The sequence below is a fragment of the Gopherus evgoodei genome, unplaced genomic scaffold (genome assembly GCF_007399415.2).
Source record: "Gopherus evgoodei ecotype Sinaloan lineage unplaced genomic scaffold, rGopEvg1_v1.p scaffold_32_arrow_ctg1, whole genome shotgun sequence".
NCBI classification, from domain to species: Eukaryota; Metazoa; Chordata; order Testudines; family Testudinidae; genus Gopherus; species Gopherus evgoodei.
In genome coordinates, this window is record NW_022059994.1 from 4,142,875 (window position 1) to 4,166,430 (window position 23,556).

At 50.7% G+C, this 23,556-nt stretch overlaps 2 protein-coding genes across 3 annotated transcripts in view; both read left to right on the forward strand.

Annotated features, from left to right (window-relative positions):
* LOC115640677 (zinc finger protein 271-like) overlaps nucleotides 1-16,174 on the forward strand; it is a 51,905-nt gene extending 35,731 nt beyond the window's left edge. The window contains exons 6-7 of the mRNA XM_030543552.1: nucleotides 6,916-6,928; nucleotides 14,859-16,174. Of these exons, the coding sequence (XP_030399412.1) occupies nucleotides 6,916-6,928; nucleotides 14,859-15,625 (780 nt within the window). The 3' untranslated portion in view covers nucleotides 15,626-16,174. The remainder of the gene's footprint in view (nucleotides 1-6,915; nucleotides 6,929-14,858) is intronic.
* LOC115640774 (putative zinc finger protein 66) overlaps nucleotides 1-23,556 on the forward strand; it is a 687,485-nt gene that overhangs the window by 650,577 nt on the left and 13,352 nt on the right. The window lies entirely within an intron of this gene.

Below are 23,556 nucleotides of genomic sequence, written 5' to 3' on the forward strand. Positions count from 1 at the left end.
TTGGCGGTTTTGACATGTTTTTGAATGCCCACTGCACCTTTTAAAGTAGCTTCATTATTTATAACTCATAAACTGTTAAAAAAAAACAGAATGTGGATGCCACTTTTGAATGGAATTTTGGTGATTGGGCTTCTCTCCTTATGTTTACTGATTCATTTTATTTTATTGATGCTGGGTTGCTTTTAAAGCACATGTATGCAGTGTATAGTGGGATGCAATGTATACCGAATGTAATGCAATATGTAAATGTATCTAAAGGAAGGAAGTTTCGGTGTAACTTTGGATGTGTGGTATACCCTGTACCCACCCCCAGGGCCATCCAGATGAAGGGGCAAGTGGGGCAATTTGCCCCAGGCCCCGCAGGGGCCCCCATGAGAGTTTTTTGGGGCCCCTGGAGCAGGGTCCTTCACTTGCTCCAGGGGCCCTGGAAAACTCTCGCAGGGCCCAGGCCCCCGGAGCTTCTTCCGCTCCGGATCTTCGGCGGCACTTCGGTGGCGGTGGGGGGCCTTCCGCTCCGGGACCCACCGCCGAAGTGCCCCAAAGACCCGCGGCAGGGAGTCCTTTCGCCCTCGGGACCCACCGCCGAAGACCCCAGGCTCCCTGAATCCTCTGGGCGGCCCTGCCCACCCCCCATGTTTGAGTCTGATCAACTCAGCATAGCTTTGCTGTATGCCAAATAAAGGAACTTGAGTGACAAAACTGGAGTCGAACTGAGTTCTTGGGGAACGTCTTGAAGGCTATTCCCAAAACACTCGCTGTTAAAAATGTACACCGTATTTCCAGTCTGAATGTGCCTAGCTTCAACTTCCAGCCATTGGATCATGTTAGACCTTTCTCTGCTAGATTGAAGAGCCCGTTATTAAATATTTGGTCTCCAGGTAGGTACTTATAGACTGTGATCAAACCACCCCTCAGCCTTCTCTTTGTTATGCTAAATAGATTGAGTTCCTGGAGTTGATAAAGCAGGTTTTCTAATCCTTTAATCATTCTTTTGGCTCTTCTCTGAACCCTTTCAAGTTTATCAACATCCTTGAATTGTGGGCACCAGAACTGGACATAGGATTCCAGCGGCGGTCGCACCAGTGCCAAACACAGAGGTAAAAATAACCTCTCTGCTCCTACTTGAGATTCCCCGTTTATACGTCCCAGGATGGCATTAGCTCTTTTGGCCAGAGTCACACTAGGAGCTCACGTTCCGCTGATTATCTGCCACAACCCCCAAATCTTTTTCAGAGTCACTGCTTCCAGGATAGAGTTTCCCATCCTCTAAGTGTGGCCTATATTCTTTGTTTCTAGATGTGTATATGTACATTTAGCCATATTAAAATGCAGATTGTTTGCTTGTACTCAGTTCAGATTGCTCTGTACAAGTGGCATTAATTCATTAATTAATGATTTCATTAATTGCCACTCCCCCAGATGTTGTGTCATCGGCAAATTTTATGAGTGGTGATTTTCTGTTTTCTTCCACATCACTGATAAAAATGTTAAATAGCGTAGGGCCAAGAACCAATCACTTGTGAGCAGTTCTTCTTTATCTGGTAAGCAGGGCTGGCACAACCCATTAGGTGACCTTCGGTCGCCTAGGGCACTAACATTTGGGGGGCGGCAACCCCGGTGGCTGGATCTTCAGCCGCCCCAGTCGTCAACGGTATTTTGGGGGTGAAACCTTCTGCCACCTCTGTTGGGGGCGCCATTTCAGGGACGGGACCTTCTGCCACCCAGGGCGCCAAAAAAGCTGGTGGCGCTCCTGCTGGTAAGACAAAATCTAACAAAGGGTTCCCTTGCTGTAGTAGCTGTGGTGTTTTTTAGTTAGGTGTGGCGTAAGCAGAGCAATGGGTGTGATGCAGGCCAGCGCTGGCCCTGTAGTGTCGACAAGCCTAGAGTCTCCGAGCTAAATGCGGGAAAACAGCTGAACCAAAGGACCCGCTTTGGGGAATTGCCCCTCCAGGGCAGGGCAGTGCCCCGACTTAGCAGAGGCAAGAACTGGCTTTTCCAGTCTCTGCTGCTCAGCTTGTTCCCAGGACAGTTAATCTGCCCACGGATGCTGTAGCGGGAACTGGGAACCTCTGACCCTACTTATGACTCCTTCTGCCCCTTTCATCTCAGCTCTCTATTTCAATCTGCTGTCTCTGGCTTCTTCCTTCCCCTCTGCCCAGGGCATTCCTATTCCCACAGGGTTGTGCATCTCAGTACAAGCAGAAGCTCTGGGATTTGGAGACACAGGGGGAGCAAAGAAGAGGGTGAGCAGCTCTTGTGCAGAGTCACTGTCCTGCCAGGTGTAGTGTGAAAAACTGCTCTCTGTTTTAATTTGCTACTTGGGGGTGTACTGAGCATGCTTGGTAACATCTGGTGAAGCCACTGCCCTTCCTCCTGCCCTTACTTGGCATAAGATTCTGTGGATTGCTTTTTACTGGGGTTAAAAAGGTGCAAAGGGGGCAGATCAGAGGAGAGGGGGGGCCAGGGCCCGGGGGAGGAAATTGACTGGCTGGGAAGGGAGGTCAAGCAGCTGGAAGCAGGGATGGGGGGAGTGGGGATTAAGCTCAGGGGAGAGACACTGCCAGAGGGTGACAGAGGGTAAAACCCCAGTACAGGGAGAGGCAGAGGGGGAACAGTTACCCTGGTGGACTGAGACACCGGTGTTTGCAAAAACGGAGGGGGAGAGGGTTCCCCCCCCCTCCTCCCACAGACAGCACATCTCAGCATGGGCTTCCCAGGGCTGGGTTCTTAAAGGCACAGGCACAAGGCTGGGTTCTTAAAGGCACAGGCATCCCAATGCCTAGTCACTGCCACTCCTCTCTGTCTGATGTAACCTACTGCAGGAGACTTGATGCAGTGAAACATTTTACATACACCCCCTCAGAAACAACGAATCCGTTATCACTGTACCTGACTGCATAGAGTCTCCGAGCAGGTCACCAACTTGTCTTATCTGCTGCTGGATTCCCTGAATTACTCTTCGCGCTTCATCATTTAGCTTTGTTATGGTGCAGATGTGCTACTGAATTTAGATGTGTATAATCCTCATTGAAAATATGCACAAGTGAGTATTTGCTAGTGGTTTTAGCAATGACATCTGTGTCTCTAGCTTTGTCAGCACAGGAAACGAAGCTGCGAAAAGAAATGACATTTAAATGACCTCACTCTTTTCAGACGTGTCAATACATCTGTGCACCAGGCAGGGTCGTTTGGAAGCCAATGACTTTATGGTTCCATCCCACGCCACTGTCAAATTTTAGCAAATTAGGACATGTCAGCAAATAAGAACAATCTTCGTATCAGAAACTGCTACTGGTTACAATTTGCTATCCCCATACCAGTAGCAGATTAGGTTCAAAAGCAGTTTAATATCAGTAATTGCTATTGGTAGCAAATTACATCAGATAACAGTTTTTCACTGGCCCCAGCCCTTTCCCCAAGTCTCTCTCCATCACCTATGGGCTCTAGCTCAGGGGCTGGTGTCGGTGGAACCAGGGGCTGGTTTCAGCCATTGGAGAAAGTCCCCCCTGGACTGGGCACAGAAGGGGCTTAATCCCGTTCTGCACACGGGCCTCCAAAGCAGAACCCCCGGGGAACCCCAGGGGAATCCTGTGAATCACTCCCAGACTCTGAGTCATGGACTAAGGTCCCCAGCAGGAGGCTGGGGATTTGCTGGGAGAGGCTGCCTGTGTCTGGGTGTGTGTGTGCACCCCCAGAAAGGCAGGGGGGCTTGGGGCTGGGTGGGGGAGCTGCAGCAGGGGCACTGGAACAACTTGTATGGTGGGGACTGAGAGTCATTGAACCAAACTGCAAACCCTGGATATGATGGAAACCACTTCAAGCCAGAGGAGGGGGTGGGGGGTGGTAAGGTGACCAGACAGCAAATGTGAAAAATCAGGACAGGGGGTGGGGGGTAATAGGAGACTATATAAGAAAAAGACCCAACCATTGGGACTGTCCCTATAAAATCAGGACATCTGGTCACCCTATGGGGGGGTGCAGCACCCTCCTAGTTCCAGCGCCCCTGGGCTGCGGTGCAAGGTAGTTTATCGCTAGGACCCAGACGCGAGCTGGGCTGGGATCACGCTGGCCCGGCTGCAGGAAGTGATGTGACTTGCACTCCCCAGTCGCTACAGTAACTCTTTGTGGTTGGTGTCTGGGTGAGTGAATCCCAAATCCCCTTCCCCGCAGAGCTGAGACCAGAGCCAGGAGGATCTCAGCCCTGCAGCCTGCACCTGCAGGGACAGCACCCAGTAAGTCTTGGCACCAAGGGAAAAGAAACCTTCCCACCCACCCACCCACCACGACTCTGTGTGCGAGGAAGGGGAAGAGGGTTAGGCCGGGGAGCTATTTTTCACAAGTGAATTTTCACATCCCTGTGCAATGTAGGGGTGCAAAGTGCCTGTGCCTTGCAAACTCCACGGGCTGGTGAATTTCCATAACTGGGGAAGTCCATGGAGCTGCAGCTGATGGATAGCAGCTGGGGATCTGGCTTGGGAACCCCCCCACTGTGTTAACAGTGTTTATTAGAGTAACAATTTGTACAAAGCTGCTTTAGTCTTCTCCAGAGCCAGCTAATGCCAGACCAAGTTGCATATGATTTTGAATCCCTGCTCATCCTGGCTAATAGCCACTGATCACAGAATATCAGGGTTGGAAGGGACCTCAGGAGGTATCTAGTCCAACCCCCTGCTCAAAGCAGGCCCAAGCCCCAGACAGATTTTTGCCCCAGATCCCTAAATGGCCCCCTCAAGAATTGAACTTACAACCCTGGGTTTAGCAGACCAATGTTCAAACCACTGAGCTATCCCTCCCCCCTCCTGAGGGACTTATCCCCCAGGAATTTAGCTAGTTCTTTTATTAACCCTGTTAGTGTCTTGGCCTTCACAATGTCCTCTGGCAAAGAGTTCCACAGGTTGATTGTGCGTTGTGGGAAAAAATATTTACATTTGTTTGTTTGAAACCTGCTGCCCATTAATTTCATTTGGTGACCCCTAGTTCTTGTGGTGTAAAAAGTAGTAAATAACACTTCCTTATTTACTTTCTCCAACTCACAGGCTACGTCTTCACTACAGGATAAATTCAAATTAGCTTAAACCGATTTTATAAAACAGATATTATAAAGTCGATTGTGCATGTCCACACTAGGCACATTAATTCGGTGGTGTGCGTCCATGGTCCGAGGCTAGCGTTGATTTCTGGAGCGGTGCACTGTGGGTAGCTACTGTAAAATAATGAGGCCAATAACGTCAATTTGCGTCCACACTAACCCTAATTCGACATAGTAATATCGATTTTAGCGTTACTCCTCTCGTTTTGTAAGAGTACAGAAATTGATTTAAAGAGCCCTTTAAATCGATATAAAGAGCAGTGTAGTGTGGACAGGTGCAGTGTTAAATCGATTTAACACTGTTAAAATCGGTTTAACAGCTTAGTGTAGACCAGGCCACACATGACTTTATACACCTCTATCCTATCCCCCCTTTTTCACCTCTTTTCTAAACTGGATAGTCCCCGTTTTACTAATCTCTCCTCATACGGAAGCCGTTCCATACCCCTCATCATTTTTGTTGACCTTTTCTGAACCTTTTCCAATTCCAATATACACCTCCAACCTGATACAATGCTGTCCTCAGGAGCCAAAAAATCTTACCGCGTTATAGGTGAAACCACATTATATTGAACTTGCTTTGATCCACTGGAGTGCGCAGCCTCCCCCCCCCCGCTTTTCCCCCACCCTGGAGCGCTGCTTTACTGCGTTATATCTGAATTCATGTTACATCGGGTCGCGTTTTCTCGAGGTAGTGGTGTATCTTTTTTGAGATGGGGCAACCACATCTGTACACAGTATTCAAGATGTGGGCCTACCATGAATTTATACAGAGGCAATATGATATTTTCTGTCCTATTATCTATCCCTTTCTTAATGATTCCCAACATTCTGTTGGCTTTTTTGACTGCCGCTGCACACTGAGTGGATGTTTGCAGGGAAGTATCCACGACTCCAAGATCTCTTTCTTTCTATAAGCAAGCTACAAAGGGACAAAGCCTGCTAACTCACAGTTTTGTTATGTTATTTGAATCTGTCATTATATTTTTAAAGGCCTTGTCTACACTAAGATTTTAGGGGGTGATTTTGAAAGGCACAAAGGGCAGAGGTCTGTTCTGTGTTTGTGTAGGGTCTAGCTCAGTAAGTCCAGGTGGGTGAGGATATCCTTTTTTGGGCCAGCTTCTGTTGGTGACAGAGACAAGCTTTTGAGTTTACGCAGAGCGCTTCAACGTAAGTCTGGGCCTGAGCTGACGAAGAGCTCTGTCTCTTTCACCAACAAAAGTTTATCCAATAAGAGATATTACCTACCCACTTGGCTCCTAGATTTTGCCCAAGCCCTGCCACCTGGAGCTGAAACGTGTAGCTTAACTTTGTGGGGGCCTGGGCGATTGCCCTGCTTGCCACCCCTAATGCCGGCCCTGCACTTGCAACCCCCCTAAATCCATCCTGCAATCCCCCTGGGGAATCAGAACCCTCAGGCTGAGAAACACTGATCTAGATGAGTTGATGTACCATCTGGAAGACCTCTGCATCCCCCTTGGGGTATGTGTACCCCTGGTTGAGAACCACTGGTGTAGGCCACACTCAGGGCCGGCTTTAGGAAGTGTAAAAAAAAAAAAAAAGCCTTTTATTTCTTCCATGTATTATTTACTTTCCATAACTATATAAATAGTACAATTTTATATTATGTACATTGCATCATATATGCTGTTGATTGCTTATTAATGACTGCCATTTCACATGTGTGGGTCCCCGCCACTCCCTGCAGCTGTGCACGTGTGGGTCCCAGCTGCTTCCTGCCCCCCGCATTGAAGCAGGTGTGCAGGGTTACTGCCCTGGGAACTGCAGGGCAGCAGTGGACATGAGGCTGGTTGGAGGCAGGGCAGGGGCTGACTGGAGGTAGGGTCTGGCTGCAGGCAGGGCAAGGGGTGCAGGGCTGGCTGGACACGGGGGTGTGGGGTGGGCTGGCTTCAGGCAGGGCCGCAGGGGGATGCAGCAGGGGTTGAAAGGGCTGGAGACAGAGGAGTGCGGAACTGGCTGGCTTCAGGCAGGGGGGGTGCAGCAGGGATTGGCTGGAGACAGGGCAGGGGGTGCAGGGCTAGGTGTAGGCAGGGCTGTGTGTGGTGCTGGCTGGCTTTGAGCAGGGCCACAGAGGTGTGTGGCAGGAGTTGGCTGGAGACAGGGCAGGGGGTTTGGCAGGGGCTGGCTGTGGGCACGGGGTGCAGAGCTGGCTGCAGGCATGGGGGACAGGGCTGGTGCGGGCAGGGCAGGGGGTGCAGCAGAGGCAGCTGGAGCCCCCACCCTTTAAATAGCCCCCAAGGCTCCCACTATCCCAGGGCTCTGGGTGTTATTTAAAGGGCCTGGGGCTCCCCTGCTTCTACTCCCCCGGACCTTTTAAATATCCGCGGGAGCCCTGAAGAATACATGTGGGTGGGGGGGGGCTCTGGTGGCTATTTAAAGGAAGGGGTGGCAGAGGCAGCTGGAGCCCCGGCCCTTTAAATAGCCCCCGGAGCCCCCGCTATCCCAGGGCTTTGGGGGCTATTTAAAGGGCCCAGAGCTCCAGGCGGGAGAGCAGGGCTGCAGGGTAGGGCTTGCACTCCGGCCGGGAGAGCGGGGCCACGGGGCAGCTTGCCGCACTCCGGCCGGGGCTCCAGCCAGGAGAGCGGGGTTGCGGGGCGGCTTGCCCTGCTCCGGTCGGGGCTCCAGCCGTGGCAGTGGGGCTTGTCCCGCTCCGGCCGGGGCTCCAGCCGGGAGAGTGGGGTTGTGGGGCAGCTTGCCATGCTCTGGCCAGGGCTCCAGCTGGGGCGGCGGGGCTTGCTGTGCTCTGGCCGGGGCTCCAGCCAGGGCCGCGGGGCGGCTTGCTGTGCTCTGGCCGGGGCTCCAGCCGGGGCCGCGGGGTGGCTTGCCGTGCTCTGGCCGGGGCTCCAGCAGGGACTGTGGGGAGGCTTGCCCCGCTCCAGCTGAGGCTCCAGCCGGGAGAACGAGGCTGCGGGACTTGCCGCACTTGGGCCGGGGCTCCAGCTGGGAGAGCCGGGCTGTGGGGCAGCTGCGCTCCCGCCGGCGCTTTGGTCAGGGGAGTGGGGCCATGGAAGACCCTGGAGCAGACCGCAGCCAGGGTAAGTAAAAAAATTTTAAAAGGCGCTTAAGGCGTGGGGCCCTCTTAGACGCAGGGCCCGATTCCGGGGAATCAGCTGAATCGGCCTAAAGCCGGCCCTGGCCACACCTATAGAATGGGGTCTGTTTCCAGGAAAGCAGTGACTCTGGAATGGATTTAGGGGTCATAGTGGACAGGGAACTCAACGTGAGCTCCCAGTGTGATGCTGTGGCACACAGGGCTAATGCAATCCTTGGATGTTTAAATAGCAGTGAATAGGAATAGGAAAGTGATTTTACCTTTCTGCAACATTGGTGAGACTGGTACCGGAATACTGCCTGCCATTCTGGTGTCCACATATTAAAAAGGATGTTGGCAAAGTTGGAAAGGCTTGCAGAAAAGATTCAGGGGCCGGAGAACATGCTTTATAGAAAGAGTCTTAGGTCTGATCTACACTACACACCTCTGTCGGTATAATGCACAGTCAACCTGTGGAACTCCTTGCCAGAGGATGTTGTGAAGGCCAAGACTCAACAGGGTTCAAAAAAGAGCTAGACCAGTTCATGGAGAATAGGTCTATCAATGGCTATTAGCCAGGATGGGCAGGTGTCCCTAGCCTCTGTTTGCCAGAGTGATAGGGGATGGATCACTTAATGATTCCCTGTTCTCTTCATTCCCTCTGGGGCACCTGGCACTGGCCACTGTCGGAAGACAGGACACTGGGCTAGATGGACCGTCAGTCTGATCCAGTATGGCTGTTCTTATGTTCTTAACTCCATCACTCAGAGGCTGAAAAATCCATTCCCCCGATCAACGTGGTTATGCCAACCACAGCACCATGTCGGTGGGAGAGCTTCTTAGTTTCCACCTCTTGCAGAAGTGGGTTAACGAAGGCAAAGGAAGAGCTCTCTTGTGTCCACTTAAAGCATCTTCATTAAAGTGCTGCAATGGTGCCTATGCAGCGCCCTCAGTGTAGATCTGCCCTTAAAGAGCTTAACCTGTTAGCTTACCGAAAAGAAAATCGAGAGGTGACTTTGAGTTGATTAAGGTGTAAATGCTGTTATGGGTTGGGCTAAACCTTGTTATGGGGCAGGCCTGGCCCCTGCCTTCCATTCAGAATAACGCTGAAGAAAGCATTGTAATTGAGTGGTGGAAACAATGGAATTAGCACCCAAGTCCACAGACCCATATGGGAAAGCTGAGTAGAAGCCGAAGCCCAGAGGGTGTCAAACACATGGGCTGGCCAGTGGTTCTCAAAGTGGGGGTACACAGATGCCTTCCATTGGGGAATTCAACTCATCTAGATATTTGTCTAGTGTTACAACAGGTTCCATAGAAAGCACTAGCGAAGTCGGGACAAACTAAAATCTCACACAGACCGTGACTGGTTTATCCTGCTCTATAGACGATACACTGAAATGGAAGTACAAGATTTCTATTCCAAGTGGTTTATTTTACAATTATATAGTAAAGATGAGAAAGGCAGCAATTCCTCAGGCTTAGTGGCTGGGCCCCTTTTGTATTTTCATGTCTGATTTTGTGAGCAAGTCGTTTTTAAGTGAGGGGAAACTTGGGGGTAGGCCAGACAAATCAGCCTCCTGCAAGGGAGACAGTCGTCGTGAAAGGTTGCGAGCCGCTGGGGTAGGTATTTAATTGGTAGAACTGTTAGGAGACTGAAATTGGCTCCTTATTCCCATATTTGTGGCTCCCAGTTGCTTCCTCGAAGGCCAAAAAAATATTAAAAAATACGTCAGTGTCAGATTTTTTTTTAATATAAATTTGATGAAATGAACATGACTGAATGTGCTACACATTGAAGTTACGAATTACTTGTTTATTAATTCCATAATCCAGTAAGGAGCTGGCTGCAGCGGACAATGTAAGTCTCCGGTCACCCCAAGTGACACATCCCCATGACAGTTACAGCTGTTCTGAAGGAGCTGGGACAAGCCCGCGTGCATGCACCGTGTTAGCGGTTAGGTAGGTGCCTATTAAACAGTCTTTGGTGAATACAGTTTTCGATGTTGCTGACCCAAAGGGGTAGTGGACGTTATGCGCCTGCTGAAGTAGCTCTCAAGTGAAGGAGACCTTTGTGCCAAAGCAGAGGCCTGGTTTGATCCCTAGGCTGTGCAAAAAAAATGTTGGTAGAATCCCCGAACCTTAAGAAAAACTTTTATTGGTGGTGGGGGAGATGTATCTCAGGAACCACATAATCAAACAACCGTAAATATAGGTCACTAAGCCACCCCCACGTTTCTATGACGCACAGCAAATTTCAAGACAATCTGAATACCCATGCAGATTTTAAAGTGATTAGAAGAGATCCACCTTTAAGCAGAAAGCAGGACCTAACCTGAACTCCCCAACACTGTAACAAACAGCTGACATAAAGGCCTGTCTTATCAGCCATCACCCACTTTCCACGTGGAGACCCTGGTAGGTTTCAAAGTCCTTCAAATCCTTCCCCCTTTTTACAATTTTTAGTTCTTTGCTTGCTAGGCTTCTTTAACCCCGGGTATGCAGTTTTCACCAGAAAGGGTAGTATTTTTAGACTCATTTAGGGAATTTGGAATTTGCATTAATTATCCCCCAGTGGTTTTAGCTCCTGCTAGTTCGTTGATGCTTATCTGGCGTCTCTCCACAAATCACCGCATTGCATGTCCTATTTCAAGAAGGATGCAAATTCCTTCCCCCTCCCTGAGTGGTAACAATGCAAGGGTGAGGGGGGAACATAAGAATGGCCATACTAGGTGAGACCAAAGGTCCATCTAGCCCAGTGTCCTGTCTTCCGACAATGGCCTGTGCCAGGTGCTTCAGAGGAAATGAACAGAACAGGGAATCAAGTGATCCATCTCCTGTTGCCCATTCTCAGCTTCTGGTTAATAGCTATTGATGGACCTACCCTCCATGAAATTATCTAGTATCAAACTATCCCATTTGAACCTTGTTATAGTCTTGGCCTTCACAATATCCTCTGGCAAGGAGTTCCATGGGTTGACTGTGCGTTGTGTGAAAAAATACTTCCTCTTGGTTGTTTTAATCCTGCTGCCTATTAATTTCATTTGGTGACCCCTCGTTCTTGTGTTATGCAAAGGTGTAAATAATGCTTCCTTTTTACCTTCTCCACACCAGTCATGATTTTATAGACCTCCATCATATCCCTCATTTAGTCGTCTCTTTTCCAAGCTGAAAAGTCCCAGTCTTATTAATCTCTCCTCATACAGAAGCCGTTCCATACCCCGATCATTTTTGTTGTCCTTTTCAGAACCTTTTCCAATTCCAGTATATCTTTTTGAGGATGGGGCGACCACAGCTGCACGCAGTATTCCAGATGTGGGCGTACCATGGATTTATACAGAGGCGATATGATACTAGCAGTCACAGTGCAGACTATGGAGAGCGGAGGCTGTACGGTTCTGACAGCCTCTCTTTCAGTGGTAGGGTCACTGAACTCCTGGATTCCAGATGAACTGATAGAACAACTGTGAGGGGTTTAAACTAACCAGCAAGTGGGAGGGGGATAACAGGGCAACCATGGTACCAATACCAAAGCTTGTAAAGCAGCCTCAAGTGATCATAGGTCTGACAAATCCAAATGCAAAGAGACATATATGTAACAGTTAAAAAAAAAAAAAGATTGTCTATCTTCTAATGCGAGGACCCTAGGTGATAAATAAGAGGACGTGGAGATGCTTATGTATGAGAGGAAATATGGTATGATTGGTATTCCCAGTTCTCCGCAGGCTACACTTCCTGTATCAGCCTGTGGCTAGTAGGTGTGTGATAAACAGGAAGACCCTCCACCATCTGCTGCGGGGGACAAGGGGCTCTCTCTTTCTCCCCACCCTTATCTCCTGGCTGCTCTGAGCAGGGTGGGGGTGGGATTCTGCTATTCTGCCCCCTCCTCCCCCAGAGCTTCCATTTTATGGACCTTCTCCCCTGTGATTAGTGGGATTGTGGCTGGGGCAGCAGGTGCTGAGTGGGGGACTCTTGTTGTTTCAGGGGCTGGTGACCTTCGAGGAGGTGGCTGTGTATTTCACCCAGGGACAGGGGGCTCTGCTGGACCCTGGTCAGAGATCCCTCCACAGGGACATCATGCAGGAGAACTACGAGAAGGTGGCCTTGCTGGGTAAGGGGTTCCTGTAACCTTGGTTATTGGAAGCTCAGGGGTTTGGGACGTGGCCAGATCAGCTTCTTCTCCTGGTCTTCCCTGGCCACTTCAATTTCAGGGGCAGGGGCCTGATAATCCTCAGATCCAGAGTGAGAGAGACAGATCTCCACACCCCGTCCCATAGGATGGAGGAGTCCGAAACCCAGTGGAGATGCTCATTTATCCTCATCCCCTCCAGATCTCAAGGTGTCAGAAGAACTGTCCTGACCTGCCTGCCTGAATTCTCATTCATACACAGAATCCCTCTTCCCCTCCCTTCCTGGGACTAGCTCCATTCCTGGGCAGGGCTCTGGGCTCTTGAGGGTTAGAAATAGACCCGCGATTCTTCCCTTCGGGAACTGGGGAGCAGCAGCGAATACTGTGACTGCAAACAGCCTTGTAGTCTTGCAGCCACCACCCTTACAATGGTCAGAAAAAGAGAACATATAATATTCATAACTTATTACAGAGCAGCTCCAAATCTGTCAAAGGCACATCTCCCTCCTTCCCGTCCCAAGGGGGCTCAGTGACCATGGTTGGGGCACCAGAACAGAGGCGGCCAGGGAGCTATGCCCTCCCACTTTTTAGCGGCCATAAGGGTGAGCAACAAGGGGAGGGCAGAAAGGAGCAAGCGGGAGGTGGGGTCTTGGGGGAAGAGGCAGCATGGGGGCTCTGGCAGAAGGGGGTGATACGAGGGCAGGGGTTCAGGGGAATGGGTGGTGCAAGGATGGAGCTTGAAGAGAAGGGGTGGGGTGGGGCAGGGCCTCAAGGGAAGGGGTGGGGCCTCAGGGGGAAGGGACATCTCGGGTGCAGGGCCATGGGTCAGGTATTGGTGCCCCCCACACACACTTTTAGGAACCTTGCGCTGCTCTGTTCAGATTCCACGTCCCACCAGCCCAGAGCAGGGCCAGGTTAAGATCGAGGAATGTTCTTTGTGACAAACACTCTCTCAATGCTTGACACACCCTTTTCTTGTCTGATTTCACCCCCTGAGCAGGATTCTCCATGCCCCCAACCTGGCCTGATCGCCCGGCTAGAATGAGGGGAAGAGTCGTGGGTCCCAGATCTCCAGGGCTTTAAGGAAAGGGAAATTACGAGAGGTGCCCGAACAGATGAGGAATCAATCAAACTGACATAGAAGCCATCAGAGAGTGAAGCAAAAAGTGGGAACTCCCACAAACGTTGTGAATGAGCTTCCCCCGGTTCTGCCTCATCTCACCCATGTCAGGGCTGTGGCCAGCAGGTGTCATAGGATGCAAAGGGACCTGCACTCACAGCAGGACTAAATATCCCTGACAGGTGTTTGTCTAACTTGCTCTTAAAAATCTCCAATGATGGAGATTCCACAACCTCCCTTGGCAATTTATTCCAGTGCTTAACCTCCCTGACAGGAAGTTTTTCCTAATGTCCAACCTAAACCGCTCTTGCTGAAATTTAAGTCCATTGCTTCCTGTCCTGTCCTCAGAGGTTAAGGAGAAAAATTTTTCTCCCTCCTTCTTGTAACAACCTTTTATGTACTTGAAAACTAGTATCATGTCACCTCTCAGTCTGCTCTTCTCCAAACTAAACAAACCCAATTTTTTCAATCTTCCCTCATAGATCATGTTTTCTAGACCTTTCATCATTTCTGTTACTCTTCTCTGGACTTTCTCCAATTAGTCCATATCTTTCCTGAAATGTGGTGCCCAGAACTGGACACACTACTCCAGCTGAGGCTGTATCAGCGTGGAGTAGAGCAGAAGAAGTACTTCTCGTGTCTTGCTTACAGCATTCCTCCTAATACATCCCAGAATGATGTTTGCTTTTTTTGCAACAGGGTTACACTGTTAACTCATAATTAGCTTGTGATCCTCTGTGACCCCCAGATCCCTTTCCGCAGTTCTCCTTTCTAGGCAGTCATCAGCGTGGCCTAATCAATTGTATCATCATGGTGGATGTCACGTTTGGCTTCCCACCCCCCCACCCTGGCTGACAGATGTAGGATCATATTCCCCTGCTCTGGGATCAACCACAACAGGGTTATTCTTCCTCATCTTTCAAGAGTGATGGCTCTTCTTCTACCACTACTACTTTCTGTCTGTCTTTCACACACATCATCCCCTCTATGCTTGGATGATGTGGAGATGTAACCCAGTTATAATGGATCATGGAGCTCCTGGTGCCCACTTCAGAGACAGGACAATTACAGATCATTCAATAAATTTTACCTTTCTCAATTTCCCCAACACTTGTGTTTCCCCTCTTCACTCTTCCTCATTCTTTCCTTTCACTCGAGCATGGGAAATGATTCATGTCTGAATTCTTTCTCTTTATTCCAGTTGGTGATGGGATGGAGAATGACAAAAAGGAGGAGAATCTACAGCGGGAAGGTCCTGAGCAAGTGGCATCTCACGGGACCTTGTCAGAAAGATCCAAGGGGAATTTTCCCCAGAGTTGTGAGCAGGGAAAAATCTGGGGGAAACAGCACAAGTCAAAAAAGCGGCTGGGCAAACAACCGAGGAAAAGAGTGGCTAAGACTCTTAATTGCGAGGAAGGATATAAAAGCCTCAAGGAAACCTCAGCCCAGAAGAGAATCCATGCAGAAGAGAGAAAAAACACGTGCACTGAATGTGGGAGAACCTTCAATCGGAGCTCAAACCTGATTTCTCATCGGAGAACCCACACGGGAGAGAAACCCTATAAATGTACGGAGTGTGGGAAGAGCTTCAGTCAAACCTCCAATCTGATTTCTCATCGGAGAATCCACACTGGAGAGAGACCCTATAAGTGTATCGAGTGTGGGAAAAGCTTCAATCAGAGCTCCAACCTTATTACGCATCAAAGACTCCACACGGGAGACCGACCCTACAAATGCCCCGACTGTGGGGAAAACTTTAATCAGAGCTCAGATCTTATGACGCACCAGAGACTGCACACAGGAGAGAGGCCCTACACGTGCACGGACTGTGGGAAAAGTTTCATTTGCCGCTCAAACCTCATTTCGCATCAGAGAATCCACACGAGAGAGAGACCCTATAAATGCTTAGACTGCGGGGAAAGTTTTGACTGGAGCTCACAGCTTATTAAGCATCAGATCTTCCATACGGGAGAGAAGCCATATAAATGTTTGGACTGTGGGAAAAGTTTCAGTGACAGCTCCACCCTTATTTCGCACCGGAGAATCCACACGGGGGAGAGACCCTATAAATGCCTTGACTGTGGGAAAAGCTTCCACCAGAACTCAACCCTTATTAGGCACAGAAGAACCCACACTGGAGAGAAACCCTATAAATGCCTCGACTGTGGGAAACGTTTCAATCAGAGTTCAAACCTTACCACGCATCAGAGACTTCACATGGCCCAGAAACCTTGAATGTGGGAGCAGCTTAGGGTGACCAGATGTCCTAATTTTATAGGCACAGTCATGATATATGGGGCTTTGTCTTATATAGGTGCCTATTAACCCCTCTACCTGTGTCCCAATTTTTCACACTTGCTATCTTGTCACCCTAGAGCAGCTATAACTTGGGATCTGATTGTGCCAGCCATCAGCAAATCCATACAGGGAAAATACCTCTTAAATGTCCTTACCATGGAAAATCCTTCAGAGTTAACGGAATTGTCTACACTGCAGAGCCTTGGCTGGTATATCTCCACTGGCAGAGTGTCCTAGTGGAGATGCAGCTTAAGCCAACAGAAGGAGATCTGCTGAAATGGCTAAATCACCTCCTGGAAGGACGTTTGCTAAGCCCACAGAAGCACTAGCTGTGCTTACACTGGGATTTTTTGCCAAGATAACTAGGCTGTCTAGGGGTGTATGATTTTGTCACACTGCTCGCCAACACAGATCCATCCATGGCTATTCGCCAGGACGGGCAGGGATGGTGTCCCTAGCCTCTGTTTGCCAGAAGCTGGGAATGGGCGACAGGGGATGGATCACTTGGAAGATTCCCTGTTCTGTTCATTCCCTCTGGGGCCACGGTCAGCAGACAGGACACTGGGCTAGACGGACCATTGATCTGACCCAGTCTGGCCATGCTTATGTTCTTATGTTCATAACTCTGCCTGCAAAATGTTTGTAGCACAGACTAAACTGATATCAGACCTCAGAGACTTCACACAGGAGATTCTACAAGTGCCAAACCAGTGTCCTAATTCCCACATGTATCAGGGGCATTTGGCTCCCAAGCATCCAGCTGCCCATCGCTGGGGTGAGGACAGAGCAGCAGCCAAACCTCGGCTCATCAGTGACCCTCTGGCTCTGCGGTTTAAGCAAACCCCAGGCAGAGGAGGAGAAGCCCCGATCAGCCCCCGCTCCCTGCTGCAACCCTGGCTGCTGAGCTGATGGGCCCCAGGTCGGGGAGGGGAGAGAGAGAAACTCCTCCAGCCGTCCCCTCTGCCTAGCTGAAGTCCCCCCCCCTTTCCCTCCCAGCCGGGATCTCCCTGCCATGGAGATGAGGAGAAGGACACTTGGGCCAGGCCCCACCTTCACTCTACACACACGTCTCCACCCCCTATCTTCTCCCAGCCCCTGGGCTGGGCTCCCCACTTGCCTATATAACAACAGCCAGACTGGGTCAGACCAAAGATCCATCTAGCCCAGTATCCTGTCTTCCAACAGTGGCCAATGCCAGGTGTCCCCGAGGGAATGAACAGAACAGGTGATCATCAAGCAATTCATCCGCTGCCGCCCACCACCTGGAGCTGTTCCCTGCAAGGGACGTGGACCTGACCGCTGACAATGTGCCCACTCCCCTCTACCAGGCCCCCAGGGCGCTGGGTTCTGGGGAATTAAATATTAGGAGACCCGTAAACTGGGAGACTGAAAGCTTGGCGCTTGTGTAGATAGGAACCAGGCAGGGCTCTAGGCTGGCACTAGCTAGTGTTTGGAGATGATGGAGTAAGAGGGGAGGGAAGGGATGGGCTTAGAGAGATTCTGCTCCCTGTTGTTCACCCCTTCTGCCCCGCCCCCCTCCACGCTCAGGCATTGACGGGGACTGATTTCCATACAACCCTTGAAAGAGGCCTAAAAAAGGCTAGAGGCCTAGGAATCCCACCTCAGCCCTGGCAGCATCAGTCTCTGGGGCTAGGAAATGTGGTCTGGGTTCAACTGGGGTTAGCGAGCATGTTTCCCTCTGATCCGGGTCAAACTTTAGCCATTGTTCCTGACTGAGCCTGAACATCTGAGGGTTACAGTGGACAGTGGATATGAGTCAGCAGTGTGCCCTTGTTGCTAAGAAGACTCATGGCATATTGGGCTGCATTAGTAGGAGCGTTGCCAGCAGATCCAGGAAAGTGATTATTCCCCTCTATTCGGCACTGGTGAAGCTACATCTGGAGTATGGCACCCAGTTTTGGACCCTCAATACAGAAAGGATGTGGACAAATTGGAGAGCGTCCAGTGGAGGGCAACAAAAATGATTAGGGGGCTGGAGCACATGACTTATGAGGAGAGGCTGAGGGAACCGGGTCTTATTTAGTTGGCAGAAGAGAAGAGTGAGGGGGGATTTGATAGCAGCCTTCAACTACCTGAAGGGGGGGTTCCAAAGAGGATGGATCTAGGCTGTTCTCAGTGGTGGCAGATGACAGAACAAGGAGCAATGGTCTCAAGTTGCAGTGGGGGAGGTCTAGGTTGGATATTAGGAAACACTATTTCACTAGGATGGTGGTGAAGCACCGGAATGGGTTACCTAGGGAAGTAGTGGAATCTCCATCCTTCAAAATTTTTAAGGCCCGGCCTGACAAAGCCCTGGCTGGAAGATTTAGTTGGGATTGGTCCTGCTTTGAGCAGGCGGTTGGACTAGATGACCTCCTGAGGTCTCTTCCAACCCTAACCTTCTATGATTCTGTGATCTCATTTATAGTAGCACCTCCTTTAGAGATGTGATGGTTACAGGCACCGAGTTCCCCTTTGTCGGGACAGATTGTGTCATTTCAAGAGATTCTCACCTCGCTCTGGCTTGCGCTGAGGAGAATTTATGTTTCTACCTTTTGAATTTTATGAAGCAGAATTGAATAGATTCTAAAATAGCTGGAACGGGGACAGAAAAATGCATTGACTCAGCCTGTGGGTTACTGGAGGGTGATGGGATGAGTCAAAGAAATTTCCTTCCTCACCATGTTGATTCCCCACCCCCTATTAGTTCACAGATTGTTTATCCTCCCCACATTCCACCCTTCCACCTCCCAAAGTGTTGGCTCTCCATGCACTTTGATCCTAAATCAGACTCGGGGCTGGAGATGAAAGTGTCACAGATCTGGAAGAGGAACGCAGTTGAATCCCAGACACGGGTGTGATCCTTCCGAATTGAAATCCCAGTTTCCATCTGTTGATAAAATGGCTTCTGCTTCTGGGCTTTTTTCCTTGCAAAGTTCAAATTGTTTGCAGACAGGAAGTTTGGGGGATTTTTAGTTTTCCTTTCATTATGATGGTGCTAAAATGTTGTCAACAATACAACCGATGAGGCACAAAGCGAAGGAGGTGTAGCCAGTTTAAAAAGGAACACGGGCCAGATTGGTTTCCTGTATTTGAGTCAGATGCGACATGCTCTTGGATTTCAACTGATGTGAACTTGAAATTGGATTTTCATCGCTTGTACTTTTGGGTTTCTCTCTTTCCTGAAGACGTTTGGATCATATACTTGGATATTAGTTTGGCTTGGTAGGATGTACAACGGATTTATTGGATACCTGCCTCTGCCAACTGAACATTTGCCAGAATAGTCCTTTCTCATTTGTTTTTTTAATTGCTTCCCCACCCTTCGCCATGTGCCCTTAGGGTTGTTTGAACAATGACAATTATAAATAAGGATCCACATACACACTGATGAGTGACTGTGAGGGTCGCAGTTCAAGAGGCAGCAAGTGATACGGAGAAGGAAGCTGTTGATCGATCCCTGCAGCGCCAAGGGATCCAGTCAGGGTGGGAGGCGGGAGATGGGGGAACGGTAAGATTTGCCCTGGAGAGCCAGAGAGCTGAGGCTGAGAACTGTTAACTCGCTGCACCTGGGCCAGAGAGAGCCAGGAAATGCCACCTGGGCAGCGGGTGAAGCCATCCCTGACTCCTAAAGGGCAACGAATGATGCTTCAAGTTAAGTGATGTGGAGGGAGGGTCTTCTGATTCCTCAGAGAATGAGGCTGTGCAGAGCTGAGGAGGAAGCAGGGGACATCAGTAGGTCTGACTAACCTTGAAGACAGGTCTGCCTCCACCTTCGAGGCCGGAGAGACAAGCCACCCGACAGCCCACCTGGTCACCCCTTCCCGTCTAGCACTGCATCCTGTGGGGGGAGACTGTCTCTGCCCCACCCAAAGCCTCGGCTGGGACTGGAGATGCTGATGCTGCTGTCAGTTTACGCCAGTCTCTGGCTCCCATGAAACCCCTTTCCCTGGGTTTCCTGTTCTTGGAGCATTTGTGACTAGATCCCGACGTCTCTCCCAGAGATTCTGCACTTTTCTGCCCGCTGTAAAACGTTGGCTCTGTTGCTGAGGCCAGCGGGAGCTGGGAGCAGCACTGTCCTGGGCTGCTGAAATGCTCTGCGCTGAGCTGGGCATTGGGTAGAGGGGAGCTTTTTATTGGTTGCTTTGAAATTATAAAGTAGAATTTAGTTTCTCAAACTCCCAGTGTCCTTAGTCTTGAATTATGAGTAGAAATGGCCTTGAATAGATTCAGAGGCTGTCAAGGAAGTGTCTTGGAGGTGTGCTTTTTCCACCCAAGCTGGTGTGTGTGTGAGTGTCCTAAGCTTGTGTGTGTGTGTGTGTGCGTGTGCGTGCATGCACATTTTATTAGGCCTAATCCTCATGCCACAATTTGTTCCCCGTTGGTTTTTTACGGACAACGAAAAACGGGCACGGAGGGCATGTGAACCACCTGTTCCAGGAGGCTAGCCCCCAGCCCTGCCCCTTCTGCCTGAGGTCCCGCCCCTTCCACCACCCTTCCCCACCAGGGCCGAGGCCCCAGGGGTGGCTCCAGGCACCAGCGCTCCAAGCACGTGCCTGGGGCGGCAAGCCACGGGGGGCGCTCTGCCGGTCGCCACGATGGCGGCAGGCAGGCTCCCTTCAGCGACTTGCCTGCAGAGGGTCCACTGGTCCCGTGGCTTCGGTGGATCTCCCGCAGGCACGCCTGCGGAGGGTCCACTGGTCCATGGCTTTGGTGGATCTCCCGCAGGCACGCCTGTGGAGGGTCCGCTGAAGCCGCGGGACCAGCGGACCCTCCGTGCTTGGGGCAGCAAAATGTCTAGAGCCGCCTCTAGCAGGCCCTTCACTGTGGCCGGAGGAGCCGTGCCCCAGCCGCCCCGAGTCCCAGCCTGCTGGCCGGCTGGCCCCATAGGGGAAGAGCAGGAGGGGACCTCAGGGCGGAGCATAGGCGGGGCCACGCCTGGCTGTTTGGGGAGTCTTAGCCTCCCCTGGCCTGTGATACCTGCCGCCACCCATGAATATGTGTCACTTTTCATTTAAGAACATGATGATTTGTCTCTGAGCTGCACCTCCAGGTCCTGCCCAAGACCAGTGCCCTATTGTGCTAGTCGCTGTACATATATGTCATGAGAGACATGAAGGAGCGGCCCATCAGAATAGAAAAAAACCCAGAAAGGTTGTGTCCCTACCCTCTGATCGCCAGAAGCTGGGAATGGGCGATGAGGTGGATCACTTGATCACCTGTTCTGTTCGTTCCCTCTGGGGCACCTGGCATTGGCCACTGTTAGAAGACAGGACACAGGTCTGACCCAGTGTGGCGCCTCTTGTGAGACACTGGCAACTTCAGACGCTGTTAACTTTTGCACTTGAAGTAGGGATTCAACGTCTCGATGTGTGAAAAACACAGTGGATCCTATTAAGAACATGTATGTTTTTACCATGGGGTAACTAACATGCTTTAGCCGTCCCACTGCAAAAACAAAGTGCAGACAAGGCAACTTAGGCCAGAAGTAAGCTACAGGGTTAGTGTGATGCAAGCTGCGTTGAGCCAACCTAGCTGGGGAAGTGTCCTCACTTCAGTTTGGCTCTAAGGTTGCCAACTTTCTAATCATGCAAAACTGAACACCCTAGTCCCACCTCTTCCCCAAGGTCCTGCTCACTACATTCCCCCTCCCTCAGTGGCTCGCTCTCCCCCACCCTCGCTCACTTTCACTGGGCTGGGGTAGAGGGTTGGAGTGCGGGAGGGGGTGAGGGCTCCTTCTGGGGCTGTGTGCTCTGGGATGGGGCCAGGGATGAGTGGTTTGGGGTGCAGGAGGGGGCTCTGGGTTGGGGGGGCTCAGGGTTGGGGCAGGGGGTTGAGGCATGGGCTTATCTCAGGTGGCTCCCAGTCAGCAGTACAGTGGCCTGTCCTGACTCTGTGCTATGCCCCAGAAGCAACCAGCAGGTCCGGCTCCTAGGCCTAGGAGCGCAGGCGGCTCTGCATGCTGCTCTTGCCTGCAGGCACCGCCCCCGCAGCTCCCGTTAGCCTTGGTACCCGTGTCTCCTCACCACCACAGGAGCTGGACCTACTGGCCACTTCTGGGGCACAGCATGGTGGCAAGACAGGTACGGACTAGCCTGCCTTAGTCCCACAGCACCACTGACTGGACTTTTAACGACCTGATCGGCAGTGCTGTCCGGAGCCACCAGGGTCCCTTTTCCACCAGGTGTTCTGGTCGAAAACCGGACACCTGGTGACCCTATTTGGCTCCCACTGAGGTGCCACTCTACACCGATTTAGCAACACCACCTTCGTAAGCGGCGGAGTCATGGTCGATGTAGCTGTAGACACTACGTTGCTTACTTCTACTGTCATGAGCTGTCAGGAGCTGTCCCACCCTGACAGTGCATTCGATACAAGCGCTCCGGGTGAGGACACGCACCACCGACACAAGCGATGGAATTACCACAGAGGCTGTCTGCCGACGTAAGTTCGGTCGACTTAATTTTGTAGTGTAGATGTGGCCTTAGTTTCACCAATCGGTGAACTAGGCATAGACCAGGGATTCTCATCTTTTTTTTTCTGAGGCTCCCCTTGGAGAAGCGGGCAGAGCAAGGGCTGAGCGGGAGGCTTGGGGGTCCCCAAAAATTTTTAAACCATAATGGGGGTCCTCGGGTGGCTAAAGTTTGAACACCACTAGCCTAGTGAATATCTGGGAGCCAAGTTCTACACACGTGGTGACGTGAAAAAGCACTAGGGTGCTGGATGGAGAAGCAAGTAACAGTTGACAAAGACAATCCCTTTTGGTAGATCAAAAGAAGCTGAAGAAATTTTGACACCAACACAGGAAATCAGCCAGCCTTGAACTCATATGATCCCAAAGAAAGAAAGAACATTTAGAATTAAAAACTAGGGTCAGAATATAAATAGGAAGCATTAGACCAGAAACTCTGTGATTTGTGATGGCTGACGCTACTAGCAACTATTAATATTTTCAATGATTTACTATTAAAAATACAAATTAAATAGCACAAGGCCATCCATCTGCACAATGTTAACGAAGGTAAATGACAAAGTGCGAAGAGTAATAAGAACGGCCATACAGGAGTGGTGGCAGGGTTTTTGGCGCCCTAGGCGAGGGTCCTGCCACGCTCCTGGTTGTTGGCGGCAATTCTGCGGCGGGGGGGTCCTTCCGCGCTCCCGGTCTTCGGGGCACTTCGGCAGCGGGTCCTGGAGCGAGTGAAAGACCTGCTGCAGAATTGGTGCCAAAGACCCGGAGCGCAGAAGGACCCCCTGCCACCGAATTGCCGCCCCTCCAAATCCTGGTGCCCTAGGCAACCGCCTAGGTCGCCTAAATGAAAGCACCAGCCCTGCCCAATGGCCCTTCTGGCCCAGTAGCCTGTCTTCTGACAGTGGCCAAACATAGCATTTTAAAAAAGTGAATAATTTAAAGGAGCAAAATCCCATTTGCAGTGGGTTACAGCAAAAAAGGCCGTTCAATTCAGGCCATCAGAACAACAGCAAAGACAAATGTGCGAATTGCTCTGGGGCTTTACTAGGATGACCAGAGAGCAAGTGTGAAAAATCGGGACGGGATGGGGCGTAACAGGCGCCTATAAAAGACAAAGCCCCAGATATCAGAACTGTCCCTATAAAATCGGGACTTCTGGTCACCTTAGGCTTTGCACAGAAATACAAACTGGTGATGGAATCTTTTAAATGCTAAAACCACAGGAGACCATTATTATTATTATTATTTGGTAAACTATTTCATTGAATCTAGTCTCCTTTAACAGCTCAATGCATCGTGTAGGGAAGAGCAGCCTTGTCTGGAGAACCAGGATGTCCTGCGCCTTCAGGAAAACAGCCCTGGGAAGCAAGGGCAAACGACATGATCCCCATACCCTATT